General features: G+C 49.2%; 11 protein-coding genes across 11 annotated transcripts; 4 read left to right on the top strand and 7 right to left on the bottom strand.

The window, feature by feature from the left end:
• Positions 1 to 850: 850 nt before the first annotated feature.
• Positions 851 to 2,256, bottom strand: SAH1 (S-adenosyl-L-homocysteine hydrolase; the record flags this gene model as incomplete). Its single annotated transcript, XM_044827127.1, has 2 exons — positions 851 to 1,299; positions 1,356 to 2,256. The coding sequence occupies 2 exons, from the start codon at positions 2,254 to 2,256 to the stop codon at positions 851 to 853; spliced, it is 1,350 nt and encodes a 449-aa protein (XP_044677721.1).
• A 1,399-nt stretch (positions 2,257 to 3,655) lies between these two features.
• EIF3H (Eukaryotic translation initiation factor 3 subunit H) lies at positions 3,656 to 4,894 on the bottom strand (the record flags this gene model as incomplete). The annotated part of the gene is made up of 3 exons (XM_044827128.1): positions 3,656 to 4,217; positions 4,270 to 4,736; positions 4,829 to 4,894. 3 exons carry the CDS (start codon positions 4,892 to 4,894, stop codon positions 3,656 to 3,658), a joined length of 1,095 nt encoding a protein of 364 aa, XP_044677722.1.
• Positions 4,895 to 5,522: 628 nt separating this feature from the next.
• On the bottom strand, positions 5,523 to 6,233 carry J7337_009534 (uncharacterized protein; the record flags this gene model as incomplete). Its single annotated transcript, XM_044827129.1, has 2 exons — positions 5,523 to 5,736; positions 5,788 to 6,233. 2 exons carry the CDS (start codon positions 6,231 to 6,233, stop codon positions 5,523 to 5,525), a joined length of 660 nt encoding a protein of 219 aa, XP_044677723.1.
• A 1,363-nt stretch (positions 6,234 to 7,596) lies between these two features.
• J7337_009535 (uncharacterized protein) lies at positions 7,597 to 8,649 on the bottom strand (the record flags this gene model as incomplete). The annotated part of the gene is made up of 3 exons (XM_044827130.1): positions 7,597 to 8,345; positions 8,397 to 8,577; positions 8,632 to 8,649. 3 exons carry the CDS (start codon positions 8,647 to 8,649, stop codon positions 7,597 to 7,599), a joined length of 948 nt encoding a protein of 315 aa, XP_044677724.1.
• A 580-nt stretch (positions 8,650 to 9,229) lies between these two features.
• On the bottom strand, positions 9,230 to 10,312 carry J7337_009536 (uncharacterized protein; the record flags this gene model as incomplete). The annotated part of the gene is made up of 1 exon (XM_044827131.1): positions 9,230 to 10,312. The coding sequence occupies one exon, from the start codon at positions 10,310 to 10,312 to the stop codon at positions 9,230 to 9,232; it is 1,083 nt and encodes a 360-aa protein (XP_044677725.1).
• Positions 10,313 to 11,467: 1,155 nt separating this feature from the next.
• Positions 11,468 to 12,426, top strand: SDH2 (succinate dehydrogenase complex, subunit B; the record flags this gene model as incomplete). Its single annotated transcript, XM_044827132.1, has 3 exons — positions 11,468 to 11,825; positions 11,895 to 12,046; positions 12,100 to 12,426. The coding sequence occupies 3 exons, from the start codon at positions 11,468 to 11,470 to the stop codon at positions 12,424 to 12,426; spliced, it is 837 nt and encodes a 278-aa protein (XP_044677726.1).
• Positions 12,427 to 14,433: 2,007 nt separating this feature from the next.
• J7337_009538 (uncharacterized protein) lies at positions 14,434 to 15,922 on the bottom strand (the record flags this gene model as incomplete). The annotated part of the gene is made up of 2 exons (XM_044827133.1): positions 14,434 to 14,709; positions 14,759 to 15,922. 2 exons carry the CDS (start codon positions 15,920 to 15,922, stop codon positions 14,434 to 14,436), a joined length of 1,440 nt encoding a protein of 479 aa, XP_044677727.1.
• A 404-nt stretch (positions 15,923 to 16,326) lies between these two features.
• J7337_009539 (uncharacterized protein) lies at positions 16,327 to 18,184 on the top strand (the record flags this gene model as incomplete). Its single annotated transcript, XM_044827134.1, has 2 exons — positions 16,327 to 16,570; positions 16,638 to 18,184. The coding sequence occupies 2 exons, from the start codon at positions 16,327 to 16,329 to the stop codon at positions 18,182 to 18,184; spliced, it is 1,791 nt and encodes a 596-aa protein (XP_044677728.1).
• A 3,407-nt stretch (positions 18,185 to 21,591) lies between these two features.
• On the top strand, positions 21,592 to 22,953 carry J7337_009540 (uncharacterized protein; the record flags this gene model as incomplete). Its single annotated transcript, XM_044827135.1, has 5 exons — positions 21,592 to 21,741; positions 21,795 to 21,986; positions 22,045 to 22,149; positions 22,206 to 22,711; positions 22,761 to 22,953. The coding sequence occupies 5 exons, from the start codon at positions 21,592 to 21,594 to the stop codon at positions 22,951 to 22,953; spliced, it is 1,146 nt and encodes a 381-aa protein (XP_044677729.1).
• A 1,245-nt stretch (positions 22,954 to 24,198) lies between these two features.
• On the bottom strand, positions 24,199 to 24,585 carry 60S_1 (60s acidic ribosomal protein P2; the record flags this gene model as incomplete). Its single annotated transcript, XM_044827136.1, has 2 exons — positions 24,199 to 24,372; positions 24,427 to 24,585. The coding sequence occupies 2 exons, from the start codon at positions 24,583 to 24,585 to the stop codon at positions 24,199 to 24,201; spliced, it is 333 nt and encodes a 110-aa protein (XP_044677730.1).
• An 820-nt stretch (positions 24,586 to 25,405) lies between these two features.
• J7337_009542 (uncharacterized protein) lies at positions 25,406 to 26,653 on the top strand (the record flags this gene model as incomplete). The annotated part of the gene is made up of 2 exons (XM_044827137.1): positions 25,406 to 25,411; positions 25,457 to 26,653. The coding sequence occupies 2 exons, from the start codon at positions 25,406 to 25,408 to the stop codon at positions 26,651 to 26,653; spliced, it is 1,203 nt and encodes a 400-aa protein (XP_044677731.1).
• Positions 26,654 to 27,340: the final 687 nt, after the last annotated feature.

Genomic DNA, 27,340 nt, shown 5'->3' on the forward strand with positions numbered 1-27,340 from the left:
CGAGATATATAGAATGGGCGAACCAAAAATAGATAGCCCAAATGAAACTCCGGTATGTTACACTAAAATTCCAAGCTGACCTAAGGCTTTGAGTACTTTGGATGAAAGTCTTTCATCTCATCTTACACTAGATCGGATGATAGATTGCAAATAACGTTATATCTGCTTAATTGACTTTTAGCTGGCTACATTAGATTGAAAAAACTCAACGGTTGAAACAAGCCTGGCAAAACAATAAACCCAAAGCAACCCAGAGCACAAGCAATACGTGACAACTTCGCATCCGAGGCTACGTGGAAGTAACCCAATTTTTGTACAATAAATAGGTAATCAGAGAAGTCATAATGAAAAATCACATGAGAAGCAATAATGTTAGAGTCAGAATATCTCTTTTTGAAGTTCTACTCTATCCTGGCCACGGTTGACGGGCCTGCCTGTATCGAGGTACCATCTCATCCATCCCTATGGGGGAGGTCTCGTCTTGGTCATATCCGTCCATATCATTCCATTCATCATCCATTTTTATAATCTCGAAGGGGGGAATCATGATTAGCAAAAAAGCCAACGCCATTTTGTTGAAAAAGCAAGATCTTTTTGCCCCTCCCTGCACCCTGCGAGGAGTCTTCTCTTTGATGATTTAGAGAAGTAACCCAAATAAGCAGAAACAAAGAAGAGAAGAGAAAAAAAATCAGAAAACCGCAGATGTCCTTGTAACTCTCCCAACCCATATGCCACGCAAGTTCATACTGTTGAAACTAGAATTTTGCCGATTGTCATGTCGACAGAAGAGGGAAAAGTTCGTTACACGTAGGAATCCAGTTGAAGGATCCTGGGTATTGATTACACACACTTAGTAGCGGTAGATATCGGCCTTGAAGGGACCCTCAACGGTGAGGCCGAGGTACTCAGCCTGGACCTTGCTGAGGGTGCTGAGCTCAGCCTGGCAGTGGTCGAGGTGGAGACGGGCGACTTCCTCGTCGAGGATCTTGGGGAGGACGTAGACACCAACATCGAGCTTGTCGGTCTTGGCGAACTCGACGTACTTCTCACCCCATGCCTTGTCGGCGGCCTTGTACAGCATGATCTGGGCAAGAACCTGGTTGGTGAAAGAGCAAGACATGACGAAAGAAGAGTGGCCAGTAGCACAGCCAAGGTTGACGAGACGACCCTCAGCAAGGAGGATGATGTGACGGCCGTTGGGCATGAGGAAACGGTCAACCTGGGGCTTGATGTTCTGGACAGAGCTGGCGTTGGCCTTGAGCCAAGCAACGTCAATCTCGATATCGAAGTGACCAATATCTGTTTAACAATGTCAGTGATGAATAATTATCGAGTGAAAGAGTGATAAAACTTACTGCAGACGATGGCGTCGTTGGGCATAGCCTCGAAGTGCTCGCCAGTGAGGATATCACGGCAACCGGTGGTGGTGACGAAGATTTGACCGACCTTGGCGGCCTTCTCCATGGTGGTGACTTGGTAACCGGCCATAGCAGCCTGGAGAGCGTTGATGGGGTCAATCTCGGTAACGAGGACACGGGCACCCATGCCGTGGAGGGCCATGGCGCAACCCTTACCGACATCACCGAAACCGGCAACAACGGCGACCTTGCCAGCAATCATGACATCGGTAGCACGCTTGATACCGTCGACAAGGGACTCACGGCAGCCGTAAAGGTTGTCGAACTTGGACTTGGTAACGGAGTCGTTGACGTTGATGGCGGGGACAAGGAGCTTGCCATCCTTGAGCATGCGGTAGAGGTGGTGGACACCAGTGGTGGTCTCCTCAGAGACACCGAAGCAGTCCTTGAGCATCTCAGGGTACTTCTGGTGGACAAGGGTGGTCAGGTCACCACCGTCGTCGAGGATGAGGTTGAGCTTCTTGTTGTCCTTGAAGGCAGTGAGCTGCTGCTCGAGGCACCAGTTGTACTCCTCCTCGGTCTCACCCTTCCAGGCGAAGACGGGGACACCGGCGGCGGCAATGGCAGCAGCAGCGTGGTCCTGGGTGCTGAAGATGTTGCAGCTGGTCCAGGTAACCTCAGCACCGAGAGCAGTGAGGGTCTCGATGAGGACGGCGGTCTGGATGGTCATGTGAAGGCAGCCAGCGATGCGGGCACCGGCGAGAGGCTGGTCGGCAGCATACTTGGCTCGGGTCTGCATGAGACCGGGCATCTCATTCTCAGCGAGCTCAATCTCCTTGCGGCCAAAGGCGGCCAGAGAAAGGTCAGCGACCTTGAACTTGTGGGCGGGAGCAGACATGATGAATGGATGTGGAGGGAGGAAGGGATGAAAGGATGGATAGGAAGAGGAGAGAATAGAAAGAGAAGAAGAAGGGATTGGAAAAGTTGAACGGGAAGAGGAAGAATATGTAGGTTGTAGAATCAACAACGAGATAACATTGGGCGGGGCAGAGAGAACTGCTTCTATGGGCTGAGAGCCTCTGGAGGGGCCTGGAGAGGAGGGGTTGACCAGGGCCCAGCAGTGTCAGTGGGGTTTTTTTTCGCGGGCGGTGAAGTCAATGGACGGCAAAATGAGGGGCAGAATTTTCTTCTGCCATTGAGGCCCAGCAATTTTGAGGCGGGGCAGAGCAGAAATGCACTCCGAGTCCAGTCGATCTCTAGGCTAGGTACTTGTAAGCGGGTGGTTGGCTGGGTGCTGAACCTGGTACCCTCGAACAAACAGCGCCAAAAGGTACCTCCGAGTGAGGGTGGATCTCAGGGACTCGGAGAATCCACCAGAGAAAAATTAAAGAGGAGCTTTCTCATGATGGGAGGCTCCTCCAGGTCTTGGTACGAATACGGGAGTAGCGAGAAGGAGACCACGTTGATTTTTCTCATTCAGTGAGTGGGCAAGTTACTAGACTTCTTTTTGACTGTCTATAGTGACTAAGGTATCTACTCATCAATTGATCGTTCCGACTGTGCATATGTAACTTGCTTCGTACAGATGCAGCATTGGCTGACTTTGACTTGACCCTTGATATTCCCCGCTCGGAAGCCGAGCACCGCTTCACGCGAACACTACGGGTCATTGATCGTCTACAAGCTACGAACAGACCGACTAATCTGTATATCCGAATACTCTGAGGGGGGAGTCAGTTCGGAGGCACCTCTTTGGTCTCGTTATAAGACTCAGGATGGCATCAGACCCATCACTTCATCTCATATATATTTTCGGTGTATAAGTGAGATGAGATATTTAGACCATGAAACCCTGGTCTTGGGTTAACCATGAACCACTTCAAATCCCGAGATTATATGCCGAGTTCACTGAAAGACAAAGCAACAAATGGACAGTACCAATGAACTTCTAAACGTAAAATTGTTTCAATGCTCTCAGATTATGAGAACTTGTTTGTAGGCGCTATCTACGAAGCCAGCTTTTTATGACCAAGGCACTACAGTCGTGTCCGTCTCTTCGTGACTCTTCAACATCAACATCAACACATCAACGTCAGGCTGGCCCATCATGTGCTCATCAAGTGCTCCTCTCTTTCTTTCTTTCTCTCTCTCTCTCTTTCAGCGCTTTAAAATCTAGACCAGCACTCGATATTATTCGACATTGTCCGGAACGCCGCCAATGCAAACCATCACTGAGCGTCTCGTATTCCTGAAATCCCTCGAGACTTTTTGAAATCCCCGTCTCGCCCGTCCTCCATCTATTTTGGCATCAAGTTCTCCCGCACGGCAAACATCTTGGCACTGACGTTGGCTGTGAATCCATCCACCTGCTTGCTGTATTGCTCCACCTGCTTCGCGTTCAGCATACCCTCCAGTCTGCTGGGCTCCTGGGGAAGCTTGAACAGTCGCTGCCACTCATCCTCAGGAAGAGGAGCCTGCTTGGCAGCAGCACGTTGGGCGTTCTCGGCCTTGCGCTTGGTCTGCCATTGTGTGATCTTGGTCTGCTCACGACCGAGTTGTCGCTGGTAGAATTGGAAGTTGTTGAGGTCGGTGTAGTGAGACTCGATGCTCTCGAGCAGAAGATCGCAGGTCTTCTCGAGGAAGGGGTCGATCGCAAGGTCGAGATTGTCGATAGAGGGGTACAGAGGAGGCTCGAGAGCGCTGCGGTTGAGGTCATCCAGCGATGAGGGCTGCTCAATATCGCCCTTCACGGGAGCGGAAGGAATCTGGTGGAGGAAGGTTGTGAGGAGGTGAGAGTTGTGGACGTTGACAGGGACCTCTGTGAGGATATCCTTGAAGGTGAGCTTAGACTTTTGTAAGCTGTTACTGGTTAGTATCTCTGTCTCCAGTCGTGGCGATAGGATCACTGTACCTCTCGGTTGTGAACTTGCCCTCCTTGTAGGCGCTCATGAAAGCAGGGGACAGGCGGAAAGCCCGGAAGGTCAGGTTGCCCTGAGAGCTCTTGCTAGCATCGTGGACGAGGGCGACAGTGTTCTCGTTGGCGCTTTGGTAGTGGAACTGGTTCTCGATGAAGTTCAAGTTGACAAAGTTGCCCATGGTGGCACTTGTGTACCAACCAACGTTGTTGGCGTCGACGTTGACCTCCTTGAGGTGTCGGATCATCTCATTTTGGTAGTGAATGTTGTTCTTCTGTCGGGGAGCAGCAGCGGCGATCTGCGAAGCATCGTTCTGGTGGCTGTCCGTCGTAGCGGGGTCGACGGTAGGGAAAGGGAATGTGTTGGTGACCTCGAGGAGACCCTCGTTCTCCATACCAACAATAGCTCCAGTCGCAACAGAAGGGAAAGCCGAAGAGCAGTGCTTGGCAATCTTCATGATAACCTACACCACCGACTGAGGTCAGTCCCATTACTCTTTACTCACACTTCAAGAGGGGGTCTCAAAGACCAAAAGGTGGGGCATATTCAACTCACCAGAGCCTCGACTTGAACGGCCTGGAAAGGGGCAGCAACAGCCGCATCGTTGGGAGCGTCCGCCATATTGACAAAAATTCGGGACGAGATATTCACGGTGCCGCGAGAGAAGGAGAGAGGTTCGGCGCTACGATCGCGAAAGAGGCGGGTGGTGTTGCAAGGCTTCGGGGCTCTGAAGGTGGGAATATCGAAACTTTTCGTTCGTGTACTCATTTGTGGGCTGTGGGATTGTCTAGGCGGTGAGGTGCGGCAGATTATATATCCCGCGATTGACGGTACGAGCCGACCTACGATCTTCATTTATCACCACCAGGTCAAGCATACGGCGGCCAGAAAAGATGCCTCATTCACGCAAATATACCGTATCTACGCTCGACGCGGAATATACATGTACTTTATCTCTTCTATACGTCTCTTCGCGGTCCGTTCTGAGCTGTGGCACTTTGCCCTCGTTCTCAACGTTCTACAGATCTTGAATGCCATCAGCTAGAATATCACGAGCAATCTCAAATCTAATTATTGTTTTATATGGTTTATGATTCTACCATCTAGTCCGTTTTCCGAGAAAATCATCATTTATCCGAGCAAACGCCATTCTTTTCTCTGTTCCATGTTTTTCTAACCCTCAAGACCGACACCAAACGCCTCATAAGCTTCTTGGACAAAAGGTTTCAGAAGCCTCAAACCTTGTCATCTAATCCTGCCAGGGGATAATCTCCCAGCTCTCGGCATTGTCCCGAATGTTAAGTCGATGTTGATCAATTCTCCAGAATGCGTACAAGGAGCGAGTTGCTCCAGCAGCCTTGCGATGGGCTGGGCCTGTACCACCATTCTTAGCATCTTCCCGCGAACGCCAGACACAAGTCGCCAAGTTGGCCAACTCTGAGTCAGGTTCACCAAACCAGTATCTGTTCGTGTCAATACGATCGACCCACACAGAAGATGTACTTCCAACTTACTTCAAGAATCCACCACTCGCCACGGCCTCAGCATGTGCTCCCTTGTCGAGAACGCCCAGGTCAGCATACTCGGTCTCCTTCTTGATTCGTGATCGGAATGCCACGATATAGAACGATGTGTCTTTGAAGGGTTTTCCAGATTCGACCGCAAGACGTTTCACTTCTTCGATCACCTCTGGCCAGTTGAAGGATTCTGTGTATGGGGCTGTCGCATAGTCGTCGCGAAGAACTCGAAATTGACTCAGGGCTCGAGCGAGGAGCTTATTTTCGTTATCAAGAGTGTCGAGGTCGAGCAAATGCTCACGTTCCGTGTAAGGTGACTGGATAAGATACCGGTGGTTGGCTGTGAGTTCTGGGCTAATTTCTCTCACTTCGACTTCAGCAGCTGTTTTGGAAAATACGTCAAGTGATGACCCAGGAGCTGTTTGCACATCTGCAGTTGCCATTGTGGGTTATTTGAGTTTCGCTGTGTAGTTGAAGAGGTACCGAGTGCGAAGTCAAGACAGAGTGAAATGCTTTGGGTATCTCGACACACAATAGCAGAAGATGGAAGGGAAATATAAGGAACTACGAGTCAGGGCGCGGCAACGGCGACAGCGAGTCATCAACAATTTATAGTACTCGATACGTCTTTACAATCTCTTAGGCAATCAAGCCTTGAATAACGTGCTCAAATGACACCATCCGAGCCGGACGACGACGGTTACACATGTGGGTCGGTGAAGACTGTCAAAGGGTCTTTCTGTCGGTAGTTCTCGAAGTTACTTACTTGTTAGTGCGGATGGTCGGGCGTCTCAAAAATGGCACTCCTCGAACTAGACCGGTCAAGACTTGTTGTCCGAGTCAGCCAGGCGTGTTATCTGAAAATCGGAGAACTCTGCAACTCATCTTTACTGGAATACCTTAGACGGTTTCGCAAGATAACAAAGTACGCCGGAATTCTCGTTGTCTCTGAAAGATCCGGAATCTCGCATATCAGAGACATGGATTTATGGCGACTTCTCACCAAACCATGATGAAATACCGGGATCGGCTACAAGTAATGAGCGAGATCCTTCCTTCACCGCCAGAAGAACGCTTCATTGACCATTTCACCGGTTTCGGGCATCCATGGAAGGACAAGGCGAAGAGTCGGAACAAAGAAGGAATTATACTTCGGTGTAACCAGGGGTCCTTGATAACACGGATGTGAGACTAACGCAGGCCAAAATGCAATGACATGTGGCTGCGGTTGGCGCTAAAAGAAAAATGGCCGACGGTACGACCCAACCGACCATCTTGACTTACTACTACACCACACAGATACACTACTACATATTCGAGGTCAGCCGGACCCTCGACGAGAATGACTCTTTGTTGACAGTTGCTTGTCAGTAACCCATTTACACACTGCGTTCTAAGGACCATGCCTTAATCTCCCAATCAAAGTGAACTCTTAAAAGTCTGAGAAGCTTCGTTTATATGCATTTTCTGAAGCAGCATAATTAGAAGGCATGATCTTCGTTCTCATCGTTCCCCTCTGATTATAGTCTAGCCATATAGAAGACGTAACCTGGCATTGTCGAATGAATTCTCTCGATTACGAGGCTCCCTCCGGTTGTCGCACATAACTTTCTGAAGACGCCAGAAGCCACGGGGATGTCGACATCTGATCTACGATCGTGCTCGTTGATCATTGTATAATTTCATAATTATTATAATTTTGTGATACAATCCTTTGGGGTCTTTATATCAGTCAATTGATATGGAAATCGGTAGAAAATATGATCGAATATCTAATTGGTCTATCACAGCTTATATCGCACGCCCTCACAACGGACCATCCTCCTCCACATCTGTCTTTCCCCTTCTCAACCAAACTTTGGCCATCTCATACGACCCCAGATAGAGTCCACTCCCTAGCATCGTCCACCCGGATCGCAGAGCCGCACCCCGGAAGAATCCCCGCACTCCCCTCTCTTGGTAAACCTCCTTCGAGACAGTCCACGCCCCCTTCTTTGGTTGCTTTCCCTCCATCTTGGCTGCGACTTCGCTCTGACCTTTTGTTGGATTCTCGCTCTGGTTTCCGGCGCTCAACATCATTCTCGTCTTGACGACATCACTCGGTGTCGTTATGAAGGCAGCTATTGATCCCGCACTTCCAGCACTTAAACCTGTAGCGAGTCCTGTCTCAATCAGCCCCGGCTCCGAAGTTCCGGAACCTCGTGATTTCCAGTATGTTGCTCGCACATGCTCGAATATGGGAAATTGAAGAGCTGTGAAGGGTAAATTTCGTGCGACGAGTGCTGTGTAGCCTGTAAAAAGGCGACGTGATACTCCATCACCGGCCAGCTGACGGAATGCTTGTATGGAGGTGGAAGATCCAGATCGTCCAGCCCCATGGCTATCATTTTGCAACATCTGAGCATTTTGCTTGATGACCTCTGCTGGTGCGAGAACTAAGCAGGATGCCATCTCTGCCACCCCCGAGGCTGCTGAGTGAACCACTGGTTGTGGTAATGGCGTCGCATTACCGATGATGCGTTTGGCGCTCTCATATGTCGAGAAGAATAAGCCCGCTGTGAGTTGTGTAAGTTCACAATTCCTCATAACCATCCTCTAATACACACCTGCTGGAAGAGTGGCTAGGACTACACTTCCAATGCCCTGGTAGAGTCCTCGTACAGCCCATATGTTCTTTTTCGAACTTTCAGAATATGCCTTGAGGTAATCTTGGCTTTGCAAACGAGTCTTGATAGTATCGAGAGGGTAGACCAAGACATCTACTGTAAATGCTGCAATAGCACCAGCCTATAGGTGTATTAGTAGGTGTATCATGACCAGGAACTTGCTTTTCTGTCTTACAATATATATGTCCGACATGTTTTTCCTCAGACGTATGCTGCATGCATCGTGATAATGAATTTCTTCCAGGTTGCTAGTGAAATATGGGCTCTCACACACCATGAGCTGGTGATGTCATGGTTGTGTGCTTATATCCACTCTAGGATTACCCTGCACTTCTACTCATCATGGAAATATCTCGAGCTCACAGCATGTAAAAGGACGTAATATAAATTTGAATAAAGACATCACGATTGTTTCAGTGGAATGCTCAATGGGACCCCTTGTCATGAGCCATAGGTATTTCAATTTATCATAAGAATAACTCCATATTGAGTTCGATATCTCACTCAGCTTCTCCTGACAACCCAATTCAGATAATACAAATCAGAACTACTTTTAGAATTAAGAATGTATATGATCCCATCTCTTGACGCCAGCCCATATACAGCCCCATGATTCGATTCAAGCAAGCCGGCGCTTCCCCTGCTGTCTATGTGACTTAATGACTCCAAAACGTCCCAAGATAATAAATCACCAAAATGCTTGCGTTCCCGTCTTTATAAGATATCCTCTGCTCTATCATAAAATCGCGCCATAAATCGAATGACAAAGGAAATCATAGCTTGCTCTTTACAGCGGGGGTTGTCTCGTTAACTACTGCCACCACGACACAGATATCGTCGACTTTGCCGCCGTGCCAGTTTTCTTGGGGGTAGTATTTGTGGACCTCCTTGGCGAATGGTCCATCGAGTTTTGTGTTGACGCTGGCTCGCTTGGCGGCTGTCACGATTTCCGTAGCGAGTGCGCTCTGGAGTGTAGCTGTTCGTTTGCCCTCGGAGGCATCAGGGAACTCAACCAGAGGCTCTAGCGAATCCGCAACGCGCACACCACCAGCATCAGTCATTACCCAGGCGCCTGTGGATACCAGAACTCGACTGGCGATTCGCAGAATATCTTGGTTAAAGAGATTGTCTAGAACACCGTCGGTCGCAAGAATAAGAATATCGCCGTGACGGAGCGCGTGCTGGGTAACGTCAGCATCCCTGGGAAGGTCGCTAAGTTGAGCACCACCAAACGCTGCCATGCGAGCAGCAACGCTGGGAGGTACGAGGGATAGTTGGAAAGGAGTATTAAAGGCATGTGTTTGGGGTTCGGAATATGTATGAACTCCATTGAGTCGAAGTTGCAAGAAGCCGGAATCACCAAGGTTCGCAACGTCCAGGTTTCCATCTGCTCCAGCAATGGCCACACACGCTGTGCTTCCGCCAGCACGGAGACTCTTGTCGTTGCAGATTGCCTCATATCCCTTCTGCATCAATTGTCTTGCTGTCAAGGGAGGCTCTGAGCTAGTCTGGTGTTCGTGGGCAGCCAATGCCATATAATCGCAAAATCCGTGTGAGAAATCAGCGGGGTCAACACCGGAATCTACCCAGCCCCCAACACCATCAGCAACGCCAAAGGCTACTGACCCGGAGTCGTTGATCCGGCTGACGAAGAAGGCATCGTGTCCAGATTCGGGTCGAGCGGAAGGTCGACGGTTTCGAGGGGGTTGAATGCGATTGTATGGGCTGAAGTGGAAGACGTGAGTGGAGGGATCGTATGGCCTGTCCTTGGCAATGAAGGAGGAGGCGACATGGTAAGAGAATCGAGGAGCATCGGTGGAGGTGGAGTAGAGTCTGGAGGGAGGGCACGAACTCATTGCGACATGAGGATGAGCACGGAGTCGGGAGCAGGATTGCGTCGGAGCTGGCACAGTTAGAATTGAGGGTTGTCGATTATTTTACGGGCAATGCGACCAACCCTTAGCAAGCGTTCGCAATGAAGCCGTAGCAAGCCGATTGTAGGACGCAGCCATGGAGGGCTAGGAAGTGGATCGTCTAGAGACAAGAATCGATGGGAATAGTGACGAGTCGGAGCGAGGATCGGAGGAGGATTTAAATATTGGTGACGATAAGACTTTGATAGAAATTACAGAGAAATCATCTTTGCCAAGGAGATCGTAAGAGAAAAAAATTGGTGTCATGAGAGAAGTGGGATCGTGAACGGAGAAACAAAGTTGTTGAGTGCCGATTTACCAACTTGTTATCTAATCTTCCATGACTAGCCAAGCAAGCCCCTCCAATGGATATCCTTTCACAAGAACCAATTCCTCGGAACAAAGAGGCAAGCCACATACGGATGTGCAAGCCTCGTGGGGCAAGAAAACACCGAACCTTAACACAGGATGTCGAAATAAACTTAGTAAAGAGCCCCCTCAATTTAGGGTAGAATTACCTAAATAATTTTATCACTTGGGCCCGGACACTTGCCTTGTGGAACGATGCCCAGGCATGGCAGCTCACGCAATTGGCGGGTAAGGTCCTGAGTTTTCTTTCCTCCCCTAGTCAAGATAAAATAAAAGGAGGCGGTGCATGGGTTCACAGCCACTGCATACTTCTCCAAGATTTTCCCGGATTCTCATCTCCGCAATTATTGATACCCGCTGTTGATCCGCGATCTATATCCGCGAGCAAGGCAGGTCACGTGGTTTCACGAGCGCTGTTCCTGCCGATTCCGAGAGCAGCGAAGCCGAAGTTGACAATCGCAAATTTGTGATTGGCCAGAGGTCATCCGTAGGTCCCAGTGTAAACTGCAATAACCGAGGAAGGTTTGCCAACCCAATACATGACGACGAGAATCCTCAAAACGCCACCCTTTGCGAATAGACAATTCAACTCTATCGGAGGAGATTGCACGGCTTTTCTTTCCTGTCAATTGTCTGACCACAGCTCCAACTAAACATTGCGAAGTTTGACTGTCCTTCTCCTCCGGTCCCAATCGCAATTGTACTTCCTCGATTCGATTCTTCGTCAAGATGGCTGCTCTTCGATCTTCTTCCCGACTCGTCGGAGCCTTCTCAAGGACGGCTGCTATCCGACCTGGCGCTGTCTTCACTCGTTCCATGGCCTCGGTCAGCGAGCCTCCCAAGGACTCTAATGCCAACCTCAAGTCTTTCCAAATCTACCGATGGAACCCCGATACCCCCAGCGAGAAGCCTCGTCTTCAGACCTACACTCTGGACCTTAACAAGACTGGACCTATGATTCTCGATGCCCTCATCCGAATCAAGAACGAGCTCGACCCTACTCTGACCTTCCGACGAAGTTGCCGTGAGGGTATCTGCGGTAGCTGCGCCATGAACATTAACGGACAGAACACTCTTGCTTGCTTGTGTATGTACCCCTTCATCGGGTCGCATGCGGCAAATCATGTCGGAAATTGAAGTGCTAACGTTAAGTCAGGCCGAATTCCCACTGAGGCTGCTTCCGACGTCAAGATCTACCCTCTCCCTCACACCTATGTCGTCAAGGACCTTGTCCCTGATTTGACACATTTCTACAAGCAGTACAAGAGCATCAAGCCCTACCTTCAGCGCGATACCCCTGCCGAAGACGTACGACCCCTTTCTCACTTACGGAATCTTACATTCACTAACCCAATTCTCAGGGCAAGGAGTACCGACAGACTAAGGAGGACCGCCGCAAGCTCGACGGTCTCTACGAGTGCATTCTCTGCGCCTGCTGCTCTACCTCATGCCCATCTTACTGGTGGAACTCTGAGGAGTACCTTGGCCCCGCCATCCTTCTCCAGTCTTACCGATGGCTCGCCGATTCTCGTGACCAGCGCACCGCCGAGCGAAAGACCAACCTCGAGAACTCGATGAGCCTGTACCGTTGCCACACTATTCTTAACTGCACACGAGCCTGCCCCAAGGGCCTCAACCCTGGCAAGGCCATTGCCGAGATCAAGAAGCAGATGGCTTTCGGCAACTAGATTAACAAAAACCACGAATATGTCGCGAAAACGATGTGACGATTGGAGGGAGAAGCGAAGCATTTGAAGGGTTGTCGCAGAGCAAAAATCTGCGTATGAGATTATTAGGACTTTAACCCTGTGTATAGGCTATGGATGGGAGTTCCACGCTGTGTTCTGTAGCAAACTTGGCAATATTATTTTCTTGATCGTTCACCCCTGGTTCCTGTACCGTTGCCGTCTTGTGTTTGTTCGGGTATGATTCTATAAACTGACTTTAGCTACGCTCGCTCCCCCCGACCTTGCGATTTCGCACTCTCGAGCGCCTCAAAAAGCCGGTCGGTGTTTGAGAAAGAGCACCATATACAGACCAATTGAGACCTAAGAACTCGGAGAATTGCTCGACAGCTGTGATTCTGAGCCTCCGCCCTGGCTGCCTCAGTTACAATCGCCGATCGAGCCCCCGTCTAACGTCGATACTTTTCAATTTGCCCTTAAGCTCAAGCTTCGAGTCGGAGCTATCACTTTTTCTGAACTGGATTTCCCCCCTCACACGAGCTCTTGACCTTCTCATCACTTCTACAACACGAGTCCTGCATGAAGGCAGCGAGTGCTGATCCCCAATGATCGGCATACCTAACATGATCAACAAATAATGCTACGTGACACATTCCGTTATCTCATAAGGATGAGAAAGACCGGCAGTTTTCACATGAATTGGGGCAGGGGTTGAAGCAGCGTAAAGTACCTGCAGGGTGGCTTCAGGGCGGTTTATAGTGGCTTATGATGACGGAACACTTTCATACAAAATGTGTTTTTATTAGCAAGTGGATCGAGTTATGTACCGGGATGCTTAATATGTGGCTTCGGAGAATTTACAGACCTGAACTGTATCTATAATACCCAGAAGCTTGTCTGAACCTAAATTTGTTTCCGTTACCTGGACATTCGTACAACAATGGCCATGGGTTTTGAGGTGTTATTAAGATTCCTTACAACAGGGATCAACCTCCCTACATCAAAAGATCGTTTCATCGAGCAGGGAATCACAGTCATTATCGTCAAGACCATCTGACATGACAGTCGGCAGCTGAGTGCATGAGCTCGTTGGTATGGATGTTTGCTGTTCATTTCTTGGGAGCCAAGACATTATGTTTCGAAAACTGCCAAAAACGTGGTGTTTGGTACTTGATTCAAAGAGAAGGAAGCCTTAAATTCTTTCACGGCTATATCAACTGCCGGTCTGCGGAATGCTGAACCATGTGTACTGCTAAGTAGTTAGGGTGATCAGTTTGAAACAAACGGTAAAGTTAACAATGTTGATATGATTTGGAGTGTTTGGTTCTATCGTCGAAAGATCTTAATTTATTGGTAGGGTCTGACGAAGTATAAAATCTGGTAACTCCTACCCACAGCAGAAGACAAACCTTGATATCACCATCCACAACTTCACAACTCACACCTTACACTTAACATCTACACAAACTACCCACCTAAAACCTTATCATGTTCTTCAAAACCATCATCACCGCTTCAGCTATCGTTGGCCTTGCTGCCGCGGTGCCCTTCAGCACCAACACCACCACAAGTGCCTGTCCCACCCTTTGCGTGGATGCTATTAACGACTGTGGTGTCATGTACGGAGCGTAAGTTATTCCAACTCCAAATATATACAAACTTAGAACGTTCAAGTTGCTAATTTATCAGATGCTATCCTATTTGCTCTCCTCAGCTGTGTCCTACACCACCGCCATGCACTCCTAGCACCCCAATTAGTACACCTACCACCACCCCAACCACTTTCACCACACCAGCCCCTGAGTCCGCCACTACCTCGACTCTGTAAACGGGTGGCTAGTCATCCTGATTTGGCTTGAGATGGAAAGAGTTTGGCGATGGAACGATGGAAGTGTTCGACATCGGAAACTGTATCTTTCAGGATGATATTCTTTCCTAGGCATTCGAGATTGTCATTAATCTAGTTATACGACACGTTCTACTCTGAAACTACCTAAAGATTTCCCAGTATTAGTAGTATGCATTGCCTGGCGTGCTTGGACTTCGTGAATAATCATCTACCGTTCCTGGGAACGCACCAACTGGTGCTGAGGGTCCACCCTTGACATCGTCATCTGAGCTTAGGTCATCGACATATGTATCGTCATCCTCAGGTGGTGCGCGCATGGCTTCGAGGATGTCCCTGTCCAGCGAGGGCACTTCATAGGGTTTGAGTGTGTGAATCTCTCGCCCTGACGGCATCTTGCTGAGAAGTGTGTTGATGGGCGGTATTGCTTGTGTGTTCATCTGGCACAGAGGTTAGCGAATACCATGGTATTCTTGATATAGTTCTCACCGTATCGTTAACTTTGTTCCACTTGGCATCGAGCATCTCCAGTACTCGAATCTCCTCCATCTTACCAGCATCACTTCCCCAAGCAGACTCCTTATCCACACGTCGATCCTCGCGCTTTTCTGTGAAATCTTTCTTGAATCGACTGAAGCTTAGTCCCTTCTTGTTGTTGTCTTTGATCTCAACACCTAGCTCTGATAAGCCTGCACGAACCCATCCAATGCCGTCTGCAACCTGGCCACCTATCTCGGCATCGATTCCAAAGAAACGACAAGCGCGAGCTCGACATGTTCGGCGAAGATCTTCTAGATACTTCAGAAGGGCACTATTGATCTTATGCGAACCAGAACCTGCTGTGCTGCATAGCGATGATGCTTTGGCTGCATGTTCTGAGGCTGCTAAACACAGTCGGGCATAAAGATGGGCGCGAACCTTTGGAATTTCAGGAGCCTTGAACATCCATTCCTTGTCGTTCTTATTACGGTCCTGGGCGACTATTGCTGGATACGGATCGTCTTTAAGAACTGCTAGTAATGTAGCTTCGGCCAATGCTAGAGAGCACAAGGCTCGAGCTGTCCCAGGAGCAACATCAGGACATGGAGGGGTAGCTGTAACATGCTCAATTCGACCTGCGAGATAATCATACACGGAAGCAGCTTCGAGGAGACATTTGGTTGCGGCTGTGACTGCATTGTTTCGCTCCTGGGCCCCGAGAAACTCGCTACTAGTTGAATAAAGCGGTTGTAAGGCAGATCGAGCCGTTAGAACATGAGAGAAGCCCAGAGTTGAAAGTACAAAGGCAATTTCATGTTCCAAAGACGAAATCCTGACTCTGGCTCTCTCCCGTCCTGGGACGACTTCGCCAGATAAAGTTGGTCTCCATTCGATAGCCGGGGGCGTCTTTTGCGTGACGATAGTCAGACCCTTGTTACTTAGACCGTCGTCCACTGCTAGTAGGTATGGGATGTAGCCATTGACGCTGGAAACAACCGTGTTTAGATTCGAGACCTGAGAGCTTGGAGGAAGTCTCTTGTGCTTTTTCAGGGCATCTCTAACTACCCCGCGATATGTGCTGGCGTTGAGGGGCAGTGAAGGATGAGACTCGGAGCTGAAGCTTGATGAGAATGAGAAAGCCGAAGTCGTTGGGAGAATGAAGGGGAACGGCATTTTTAACCAGTCTCACTACTATGAGGTTGAGTATAGAGAGATTTTCAGTAACAAAAAGAAAAGAAAAGAGTCAAGATCAAGTTTTGAGTTCAATTGTTTTGCCAAGCTCTTGGTCCAGACCCAGGCCTGACGATATCACCATAATAGTCCTGTACTGTGCGCATATCAGCCGTTTACGCACTGCTCAAAGTGACGTCTCTGCCCTGGCTTTGGCTCCGGGGTTCGGAAGCTCCTTTTCGGCCGATGCTCTACCTACCTTACACCACAATTGAAGCTCCACCAAAATTTCCGGGGTCGCATTGGATGTCATTTAGTTAGAGCTTCGCTCCACGCACGCTCTCTCCTCCTCCTTCATCAACCGAACCACTCTTGTTAATGACGACTTTCGCTATCTCGAGGTGACAATGGCTGGTCCTTCTCCGTCACCGCACAAGCCTCGTCGCAAGGCTAATACCAAGAAACCTGGCAATGGCAATGGCGGCAGCGAAAAGGCCCCTCGCACAGAAGCCCTAGTACGAGCGCCCGCGTTCCCTCTCGCAGCGTTTCTGTGGCCTGCGCGAACTTCTTTGTCGCAATGGGAGGTTCTGCCCGTGATTCTCATGGTGGTCGGTCTTTTTCGATGGGCTGCTGGCCTGTGGGGATATTCTGGTAAGGATGGCCGCCGCTCGACTTGACCATCATGACACCTTTCGCTAACGAGGAGCTTAATTTGCAGGGTTCGGCAAACCGCCCATGTTTGGAGACTACGAAGCGCAGCGGCATTGGATGGAGGTCACGACACAACTTCCCATATCGCAATGGTATTTCCACGATCTTCAGTGGTGGGGTCTCGACTATCCTCCCCTGACGGCCTACCACAGCTGGCTTCTCGGCAAGATTGGCTCTCTCATCGATCCCTCGTGGTTCGCGCTCTTCACCTCCCGAGGAAGCCAGGACCCCAACCTCAAGATCTTCATGAGGGCAACAGTCATTATCTCGGAGTATCTCATCTACGTCCCAGCCGCCATAGTCTTCGTGCGACGATATAGTAGACTTCAAGGGGTCACTAACTGGACAGCATGGCTTGCGCTCGTCGCAATCCTGATGCAGCCTGCCACCATTCTTATCGACCATGTTCACTTCCAGTACAACACCGTTATGCTCGGATTTGTCATGGCGAGCATGTCGAGTATGCTGGCTGAGCGCTACAAGTGGGCTGCTGTCTTCTTCGTCGGCGCGCTGGGATTCAAGCAGATGGCTCTGTATTATGCCTTCAGCGTCTTCTCCTATCTTCTCGGCCGCTGCTTTTACCCGCGACTTAACTTTACCAGACTCTTTGGAATCGCCCTTGTAACGGCTGTTTCCTTTGCTATCCTAATTCTGCCTCTGGTTCTTGGTACACTCTACGACAAGAGCCAGGGCATCGATGCTCATGGAGATTCCAAGGATTCTCCTTCACTTCCTCTATTTCCTCAGCTAGTTGAGATTCTAGACACCAAAGCCTTTTACTGGCCTATCGTGGAACAGATGGTCCAGATGGTTCACCGTGTCTTCCCATTCGCGCGTGGCTTGTTTGAGGACAAGGTAGCCAATTTTTGGTGCGCCGCCAATGTTGTTATAAAGCTCCGACAGTGGCCAACAGCTCTTCTCCAAAAGGCAGCTCTTGGTGCTACTCTTGGTTCGATTATCCCACCTAACATTATCCTCTTCCTGCGACCACGAAAGTCCACACTTCCTTTGGCTTTTGCTGCCACAGCTTGGGGCTTCTTCTTGTTCAGCTACCAAGTGCATGAGAAGAGTGTCTTGCTTCCATTGATGCCCATGACCTTACTTCTGGCTGGAAAGCACGGGTTGAACAAGGACACACGAGCTTGGGTGGGCTTCGCCAACCTTTTGGGAGTCTGGACTATGTTCCCTTTGCTCAAACGGGTCGACCTGAGAGTTCCATATGCGGTTTTGACCCTCCTCTGGTCCTACCTGCTCGGCCTCCCACCGACCTCTTTGAGCGCCTACTTCCAAGAAGGTCAAGCTGCCTGGCTGCAATGGTGCACGGCATTACTGCATCTGCTGTTCTATGTCGCCATGGGCGCGTGGCATGTTCTTGACACATTTGTAACACCACCTGTTGATAAGCCCGACCTCTGGGTCGTGGCAAATGTTGGAATTGGTGCTGCAGGCTTCATAATCTGCTATCTTTGGTGCTTCTTCAAGCTTATCCAAGAGAGCGACCTATTGCCTGGAGGCTCATCAAGTAAGAAGGATAAAAAGAGCAAGACCTTGTAGAGAGGCATTTTTTTTTGTCGATAATAGATTTCAATACGATTTTGATTTGGCGTTATCTCTCCATAGTTGTCCAAACTGCCACGACGGGCTTGTTCAACTTGTGTCCTACTCTGTACCAGGCTATTCGTTAAAGGGTGTAACTCTTTCGACATCCCATCTCGTCTACCGGATGAGCATTCGTTTATGCTTGGGCAGCTTCCTTCAGAGAACCATGGCAATAGCGGGTGACCAAGGTCGAGGAGCAACGCTTGGTTGTCGACTGATAGGCTGTTTACACGACTCAGCTCGTTGGGCACGGGCGATGACAGCAATGAAGATTCCCACTCTGTCATTAACTTGGCAGCTTATAGGCAGACACAGCCGACACTATTTCTAGTTAGACAGCACAACCACCCTTGGGGTAATAAATCTTGGTCTTTCCAAGTATCGAGGAGAATGGCGAACTGCACTTATTTGCAGAAAAGACCTTGGCTAGATGACTGGATAAGAGCGTTGTATGTTTTGGTCAGACTTCTAAGATAGACATAAGCTGAGATATTACCCAAAATCTATTGTCCTCTCGTTCAGTGACGACAAGATCTGTGGATAATTATGAGATCAGAGATCATGGAAAGAGAGCAAAAATAATCTATTTTGTGACGTCGAATACAGAGTATCTTGGGCTGATTACGAGCTATCAAGCTCTGCTGATATTTTCTTGCTAACATACGCTGCAGGAACCGTTCCAACGTGACATTCTAGGCAAAAGAAGGATTCAAGAAGGGGCTTGAACCTCGAGTACGGCAGATGGAGGAGTTGTTGGGATGAATGCGACTCCCGTTCAAGGCGCAGTCATGGGCTATTATGCTTTCGATACCGAGATACTGAACTGGGCTTGGAAGATGGCACTTTGATGCCTGAGAACACGGCTTCATCCTTCTTCGTATTGGAGATGATTAATGACAAGATAAGCTCCAGGCCATGATGAAGGATGACAATGAGCTTAGATCTTGCTGTTGCATCGCCACTGAGAGCCTATCATTGCCACAGCCGAGATTCTTCACAATGAGCCCCGGAGGATGGATAGTTTCATGGCATCAACAAAAATCAGAAGGCCTGGAGCTGACTTGGCCAAGTGTCCAAGCAGCCAAGGCCTGAAAGATGCATGTGCTTCTTGAATGGGGTCGGATCCGATTTGAGAGCCTGGCCTGGTCGAGATGATTGCAGATCTTTGCTGACACTAGGCCTCTTGGGGAAGCTGGGTGTCGTTCATTTGGAATTTCACATTCTACTTTACTTCATCATCAGTGTCAGTCTTGGTAGCCAGTGTTCGAGAGCCAAGGGTCGATCATGGCGGAATACGATGAACGCATGCACTCTCCAATGTGCAAGGTCGGGAATAAGATGCTGATTCTGGAAACGTGTGAGAAGGGACAAAATTCAAGACTCTTGGTTATCCATCCCATGAGGCAAAACGACTTTGGGGTGAGGTTGGGTTGGATGCTTCGGGGAGGAGAAGAGCCATTGGGGGCCAAATGGATTAGGTGAGGAGATTGTTGATCTGCACCATATGCCAACGACTGAGGATCTATCCGATGCTTATTGGTGGAGAAGAGTCTTGTCGAGTAAGATTTTATGCAGGATAACTTTATCATGGAGTTGTTCTCGTTCACAAGCGAACCATGAGATACCAGGGTTTGGCCGATATGACGAGATATGAAATTGACAAGTAAGACAGAGCTGAAAGCGAGGATGGGTCTTGGAGGGACGGACTCGTGGAAAAGACCCGAGAAACGAGAGATGAATTTGCAGGGCAAGGATATATAATCCTTGCCCTGGATCAACCGATCTTACATACCTATTTAGAGAGGCCCTGGCTATGGTTATCAACATGGTGATGCGAGGATAGACCCCAAAGTTCCAGTTTGGTCAACCAAAGCCAAGAGAAACGCAACGTGTCACTGCTCGGTGAATAAATGTTTCATTTATTATCCCGCAGCCTGTACAATACAGTGCAATATAGTAACAGGTAATATTAGATGGTGAGCCAGGTGTATAAGGCTGAGATGATTTTCATAGCAAATTGCGGAGTGGCCAGGAATAGCTAAACTTGGGTTAACCCACAACGGGCCAACAGCTCCGAGAGAAAGAAACAAACCAACTTCGGCCGTGTTGCTCAGCCTTTGTTATGGAGTCGCAGTGCAGCTGCAGCTGCAAGAGAGAGCAAAAGAGAAGAGATGAGAGGTGAGGTTGAAATCTTGGGCCCCAAAATAACTAGTGTCCGTTGCTGCAGCGCTTGGCATGGACACTAAGCCTACAAGCCCCAGCAAAAATGCAACCTCAAAGTGATGCTTATTAGTTGAGGCTGGTGCTGACCGGTCGGATATAGAACCTCCCTGCATATAATCCTTGGATAGTGCTGACTGTGTCGGTACGGTACCTGGTTCGACATCCTGAGTCCAGCACAGTAAAGCAGAAGTCGAATTTGGCTAATAAGCTGACAGTGGAGATTAGGAAGATCCTTTGAGGGAGAAAGACTTTTCTACTGTGCTGCAGTGTGCAGTACGTAGACTAACTAGTTGAGTGTAGTGGTTGGTGGTGGTGGGAGAATCTAAGTCTAGACTCAAGCATAGTGGCCAACTCTATCTTGAAACTAACAAAGCCCGAGATCACGACTTACACATATACAGTATGATTTACAGCAACGTCACTCGAGCAAAAGAACCAAAAGACAGCAAAAGATCAATGCTTCGTGATACTCATCTCAATTTGAACAGGGCTGAGTTGCCTAGTGGGATCGCCGACAGAGACAGAGACAGAGACAGAGACGAAAAAAGTGAGCGGGCTTTGGCCATCTTGGCTCCTTTGTTCACCTTCCAACCCATGCATCCTCCACCAACAAGACAGGCCCATATACGTACAGTAGGCACGGGAACTCGTAGAGCAGATCCACAGATAGAAACAGATGGTGTGCTGAACCGAAGCAGCGAAGCAGAGCTGTGCATTCCCTCAGCCCCCAGAAACTCACCCTCAACGCCACCCATCCCCTAGTCTCTTGACCCAAAGCCAAGAGATGCTCAAGCTGTCTGCTGTCAGCCCTCCTTATCCCGTCTTTGTCTAGCCCTGCCTCCTCCAATATCATCCATCCCATCCCATCCCATCCCCTGTCATGCCATGTCATGTACTGCCCTATGGGTTCGCCGTGGTACAACGGCAAGGTAAAAGGGACGAGGGTTACCGATCCCGTCTGTTGTGGACTGTGACACTTCTCTCTTCATTACTCAGCTCCTCCTGCCTCGTTTCTCCTCCTACTCCTACTCCTCCTCTTTCTCTCGTTTTGTTTCTGTCTTGTTTCGTCACTTTCAGTCTTGACCCTAGAAACCTGGCTTGCTATACCCAAGCTGTTCCTCAGTTTCAACCAATTCACAATGGTTTCAAAATCATTGCTAGTCCTCACGGCGGCTCTCGCTACGGCCTGGGCTCAGACAACAACAGATGAACCTACAGCAACAGCTGAGGAGTCTTCCACAGGAACTTCATCTGGGGAGGCTGTAACACACACTGTCAATGTTGGAGCAGTAAGTTGACATTATGGGCACATAAAGACACATCAATGCTAATTAGCATACAGTCCGGCCACAAGTTTACACCAAACGAGGTCAAGGCCGATGTTGGTGACATTATTGAATGGCGCTTCTACCCCACAGACCACTGGATTATTCGAGGCGATTATGACAACCCATGTATTCCCTATGAGTATATCGGAGTGAACCGCCAGGGTTTCTCAAGCGGCACACAAAAGGTTCAGGCCATCACCGACGATGTAAGTTGATCAAGTCTCCCAGCTCAAGTCTAGACAAGATATTAACACTCAAACAAAGGGACCTCGGTACAGAGTTCGTGTAAACAACACCGAGCCTATCTTCTTCTACTGCGGAGCTCCAGAGTCATGCTCCACGTATAAGATGATGGGTGTTGTCAACCCTGTAAGATATGCACTCTTACATACGTGGTACTCATGAACTAACATAACATCCAACAGTCCAAAAATGAGACAATTGAAGGATGGCTTAAGAAGGCAAAGGATGTCGATATGCAACTACGACCCGGAGACCCTTGGCCAAAGGAGGGAGAGTCAACTTCCACTGGCGCAACATCTGAACCGACCGCCGATAACAGTGATGAAGATGACGAGAGCAGCGGAAGCGGTAAAAAATCTCTCTCTACTGGGGCCATCGCTGGTATTGCCGTTGGTGGTGCTGCTGTTCTTCTCCTCGCTGGTGCTCTTCTCTACCTTTGTGGACGACGGGGTGGCTTCGACAAGGCCTATCGCAAGAGTTTTCGCAACAGCGTTCCTCCTGCTCCTCCAGTTGTCGAGAACCCTTACTCGCCTCACCCAAGTATCGCTGATCCCTGGGCTGCTCAGAAGAGCCCTGGTCTTGTGGCTGCTCCTTACGGCCAGAGCCCTCCTCTCAGCCCTCACCACTCGATTCCCTATGGGACACATCCCGGCATGGTCGCTCAAGATGGAACCCCCATCTCATACCAGTAAGTTTCTCTGTTCTGACTCTCATCAACTTGTTCTAACCCTTCACAGCGAGGGTTATCATCACCCACCCATGGCCGCTTCTCCCGCTACAACTCCCAAGCCTCACGAGCAAGTCGCCCCCGTGGAACTCCCTGGCTCTCCAGACCCCAACCATCCTCCTCTCCCCGCGTACAACAACAACAATGACGGAAGGGGATTTTCATGGAACGGGGATGAGCAGGGATACCATCCCACGAAATAGTTGTCACGTATACGAAATCCAACAAGGCAGGTCGTACATGTTACGGTGTATGCGAATCACTATAAAGCGGCGTTCAACGGGAGTATCATGTTACACGGGAGTTCTGTAAGGGAAAGCATTTTGTGATGATGCGGTTTTTGTGCTTTGTGAAAACTCAGTTATACTTTACGATATCAGAGATGTTTAATCTTGTGGATGGCTTAGGGATATCTCAAACCTCATACCCTTGACTTAGATTCAGTCATTCACAATTATAGCTTGTTACTACTATAAAAACAATAAGTTATTTTGCTATATGAGTTTATTAAAGTGTACCAAATTCAAGATGTAAAGGCACCAACCATAGATGCAAAACTCATCGAAACCTGCTGGAAAACAAAGACTTGGAAAAGATGAAATTGAATCGTGCACTGGGAGATTGACTCGAAACAATAAAGAATTCGCAGTTGGTACTGAAATTGCTGAGGTTAATGCCTAGTTTCAGATCCTCAACCTCAATTTGATCATCAGATGAAGAGAGACTTGAGCCGCCGAGGTCATATGAGAACAAAGAAAACGCTTGACGACTTGTAACAAGTCGTGATTGACTGACGAGACTCGTGATGTTTGCACACTACGGACATCGCCTAATACCACATGGTCGAGCAATGATCAGTGCAGTTTGACCAAGCAAGCCAATGTTATGCACAAAAAGCCAACTGCTTAGAAAATGCCAATAAATTTGAGGGTCATTGAGGTGATGAAACACGGCACTGTACTGACGACTTCACAATGAACTCAGGAGGTTGGTTCACTCACCGTCGTTGGGCCCCTGAACCAAGGCCTCGAGGTTTTACGCCCAGAGGAACTGGCCAAAGAAATGAGAATCATTTCTATATCATCATCAGTCATAGGGTAAGTTGTGTGATGCCACACGCCGCCAGACCGAACAGTCATACTTGACAAAGTATGGTATGCCAGAAACCCTAATTAGAACCAGTTGGTGTGGCTTCACCAAGCATGACAATACACCAAGACATGCTTTCACACAAGATCATTCACAGTGTAACCAAATATTCGAAGAGCCGAACCGCCTTTTTAATTTTCATAGACCGTATTTATCCCATTTTTACAGAGACCCAATCCAGCCATGAGTGGCCAATCCATCCACGCCAGAGACACGTAAGAACTGGTAAACAACCCGTGCGTAGCATCTTCGAAATTCGTGAGGGGGCGTAACCGTGCAGATCTTTAGATGGAGATCGCTTAGTCGAAGAGACCGAAGCCCATATCCTCGTCGGACTCCTCCTTCTCCTCCTCCTTCTCCTCCTCCTTGGCCTCCTCAGCGGCACCGCCAGCGGCAGCAGCACCACCAGCGGCGGCACCACCAGCACCGCCGGAGGGAACGGAAGCGAGCTTCTCAGAGCCCTCGGCAATGAGCTGAATGATATGTTAGTACACTGCAGTCTCGTAGCGATCATCCTTGAATCTTACCTCCTGGATGTCCTTGCCCTCGAGCTCGGAGATCAGGGTGTTGAGGCGCTCGTCGTCGGCCTCAATGCCAACGGACTCGAGAACGGCCTTGACATCGGCGGCAGAGGGGGAGGTGTTGCCTCCGAGGCCGAGAAGAAGGTAAGCTGCGAGGTGCTTCATTTTGATAGTGGTTTCTGATTCCAAAGATATTAGAAAAAAGTTCTTGTTGAAAAGATGTTGCAACTCGTCGAGTCCAACCAGGGGGGGTAAGGCACAGTTATATACTTACATCTGAAGTTGGAAGAGAACACGAGAAATCAATCACTTTAACCGCAAATTGGGCGGAGACTGAAACCTTCGAGTTCGGTGGTGAGGTTGTTCGGTGTGCCAAAAAGTAAAAGTTCGCGATCGATTTTTGATCGTGTGGGAACCAATACTTTTGGCGACCGTGTGGTCACGTGTGGCGGGGTTTTTTGGGCAAGACTCACGCCGAATGCACCTGAACCTCGAGACTTGAGACGTAAGGGGGTCATGGCGGGGAGAAATCGGAAGAAGACAAACGCCGGATCCGTTAGCCGCACCGCCACAGACACCACATTCCCCACGTGACTGCGTTCGGCCTGTGGCGCTTTCCTGATTTCATGGCCTCGCCCATAAAGTTGGCTGTTGACTGATTCTTTGCTCTTCACTAACTGTGTGTTTTCCTCTTCTTTTGTTTCGTGATCGCCTGTATTTCAGGCGTATTTGATGAGATTTTCGAGCGAATACGACCACGAATAGCCCTTCTATCGACTCTGCGCCTCTTATCACCAGAAAGTCTTAAACTCGAGAGTTTAACGACGTCAAAAAAGTGCCTGACGACAGACCGAGTGAACAAGCTTTTGCCAGCCGCTCAATGACTCACAAGCCACGCCTGAGGCTACTTGTTCCTCTCTGTCTTTGAGGGCTCGAGTCAACTGATATTTTTTCAAAGTTTTTTTTAAACTACATTAACGACGCGATGCCGGTGAGTAACTCCCCGGAGGCAAACTTCGTGAGTATCAGGAAAAAGTTGACCATGGCTTTCAAGATTGGAGACCTCCTGGCCCAGATCAGCGGTGGTGATGAGGGATCTTCCGTACCCCCCAAACAGGGCCTGGTCCGGTCCAACACGTTACCCAAAAGGAAGGCCGACGATGATCCTCGATCGAGTATTTCAAAGGCGCCTCGAGTGACCACATTATCCAGTACTGTGGCACCACGAACGACACAATCCCCTACTGCTGTCTCAAGACCCAACCTTCCATCACGGCCCGCCGAAAGATCGATACCCTCACAACGACCCTCGAACCCCTCGAATGGTAGTAGTAAACCTTCCGTCTTGTCGTCCAAACCCATGAATGGGGGTAACAGGGTCTCCAAGCCTGTTGCCCCCAGCAGACCGTCACCTGGTCCTGCCAGCGCACCTTCAGCACCACCGAAGAAGGGGTCTTTCGCTGAGATTCTTGCTCGGGCTCAGAAGGCCCAGCAATCAATGGGACAAGTTGGCAAAATCCAACACAAGAAGGTTGAAGGTGGTGCGTTGAAGAAGGTCAAAGATGAACCGCCTGTAAAGGTCGATCCTCGAGCAGCCAAAAACATGAAGCAACGTCCAGCATCTACTCACTCAGGCTACTCCGGTACAGCGAAACCAGGCCAAAGGCCAACTCAACGGAATGGTGTACCTGTGTCTGGAAACGGAAGGGATCCGCGCAATGGAAAACCCCTACCTCCGTCAAAGGCAGAACGTGGCAAGATGGCCGGCAGCAAGTCATCAGGTAGAGCCGCACCCCCTGAGGAAGAGACCAAGAAGGTGAAGAAGGCTGCCATGGCTACGACTGGTTATACTGGCACAGCCAGACCCAGACCAGGAGGTGACGCCGGCAAGAAGAAGAAGGAAACCCCTCGTGGTGGTGCATTACTCAGTGCCCCGCGAGCTCCTCGTCCATCACGTTCAAAGTCACGATTTGATGACGATTATGACGAGGATCTGGATGATTTTATTGACTATGACGATGAAGAAGACGACGGTGGTCCACGATATGATTATGCTTCCGATGGTTCTTCAGATATGGAGGCTGGCATGGATGATATCGACGACGAAGAGCGGCAAGCAGAGCGACTTGCCAAGCTCGAGGATCTCAAAGAAGAGCGGCTCGAGAAGCAACTCAAAGCCGAGAAAGAGGCTCGTAAGCGACAGGCCTTGGAAGCCTCGCGTGGTCGGCGCTGATGATGGAAACATCTCAACGTCTCCTTGTGCCATCTGTCTGGTCACTCACCTCAGCTGGGTCTATGGTGCTTGGAGCTTGCTCCCATAGCATCGGACATTACCAACCTTTACTCACCTTTGGATACCTGCACCATTCTTCTTTACTCGAGATTTCTTCATACGCAAGCAACGGTCAAGGAGTTTGTTAGCAAGGGGCGTTTCACGAGCTGGACTTTTTCACCACATCTTCACAACTACACCCTTTTGCACTTTGCTTCCGATTGTTTTAGGTTCAGGGGCTACATTAGCGACGGAGTTGTCATCTTTGCTCCCCAATTTTATTTTTCTTTTGTTACGTCTTCATTTTCAGGGGTGGTTTGCATGGTTTTGGCAAAGGACACTGGCGATGCGGATGGATTAAAGACAAGAAGGGGATGAAATCATTGGAGCTTTTTTGGCCAGGGATGGTGAAGTGGATGTACTGTAGACAGAGATGGATATATGTAGACAACGTTTCACAATGATACCGTTGTCTAGAAGTAATTGTTAAACCTCACGATTCCTACGACATCCTTTCCTACACGCATGACTTTCTATCTCAAGGTGATCTGGTTTTATGACTCTGGTGTTGTTACCTCAGTTCCTCATTCTATCGCTAGGCCATTAGCACAAACTTGGAGAGTACAGCGCACTCGCGCGATCATGGAT

This window comes from Fusarium musae, chromosome 7 (genome assembly GCF_019915245.1).
Source record: "Fusarium musae strain F31 chromosome 7, whole genome shotgun sequence".
Classification (NCBI taxonomy): domain Eukaryota; kingdom Fungi; phylum Ascomycota; class Sordariomycetes; order Hypocreales; family Nectriaceae; genus Fusarium; species Fusarium musae.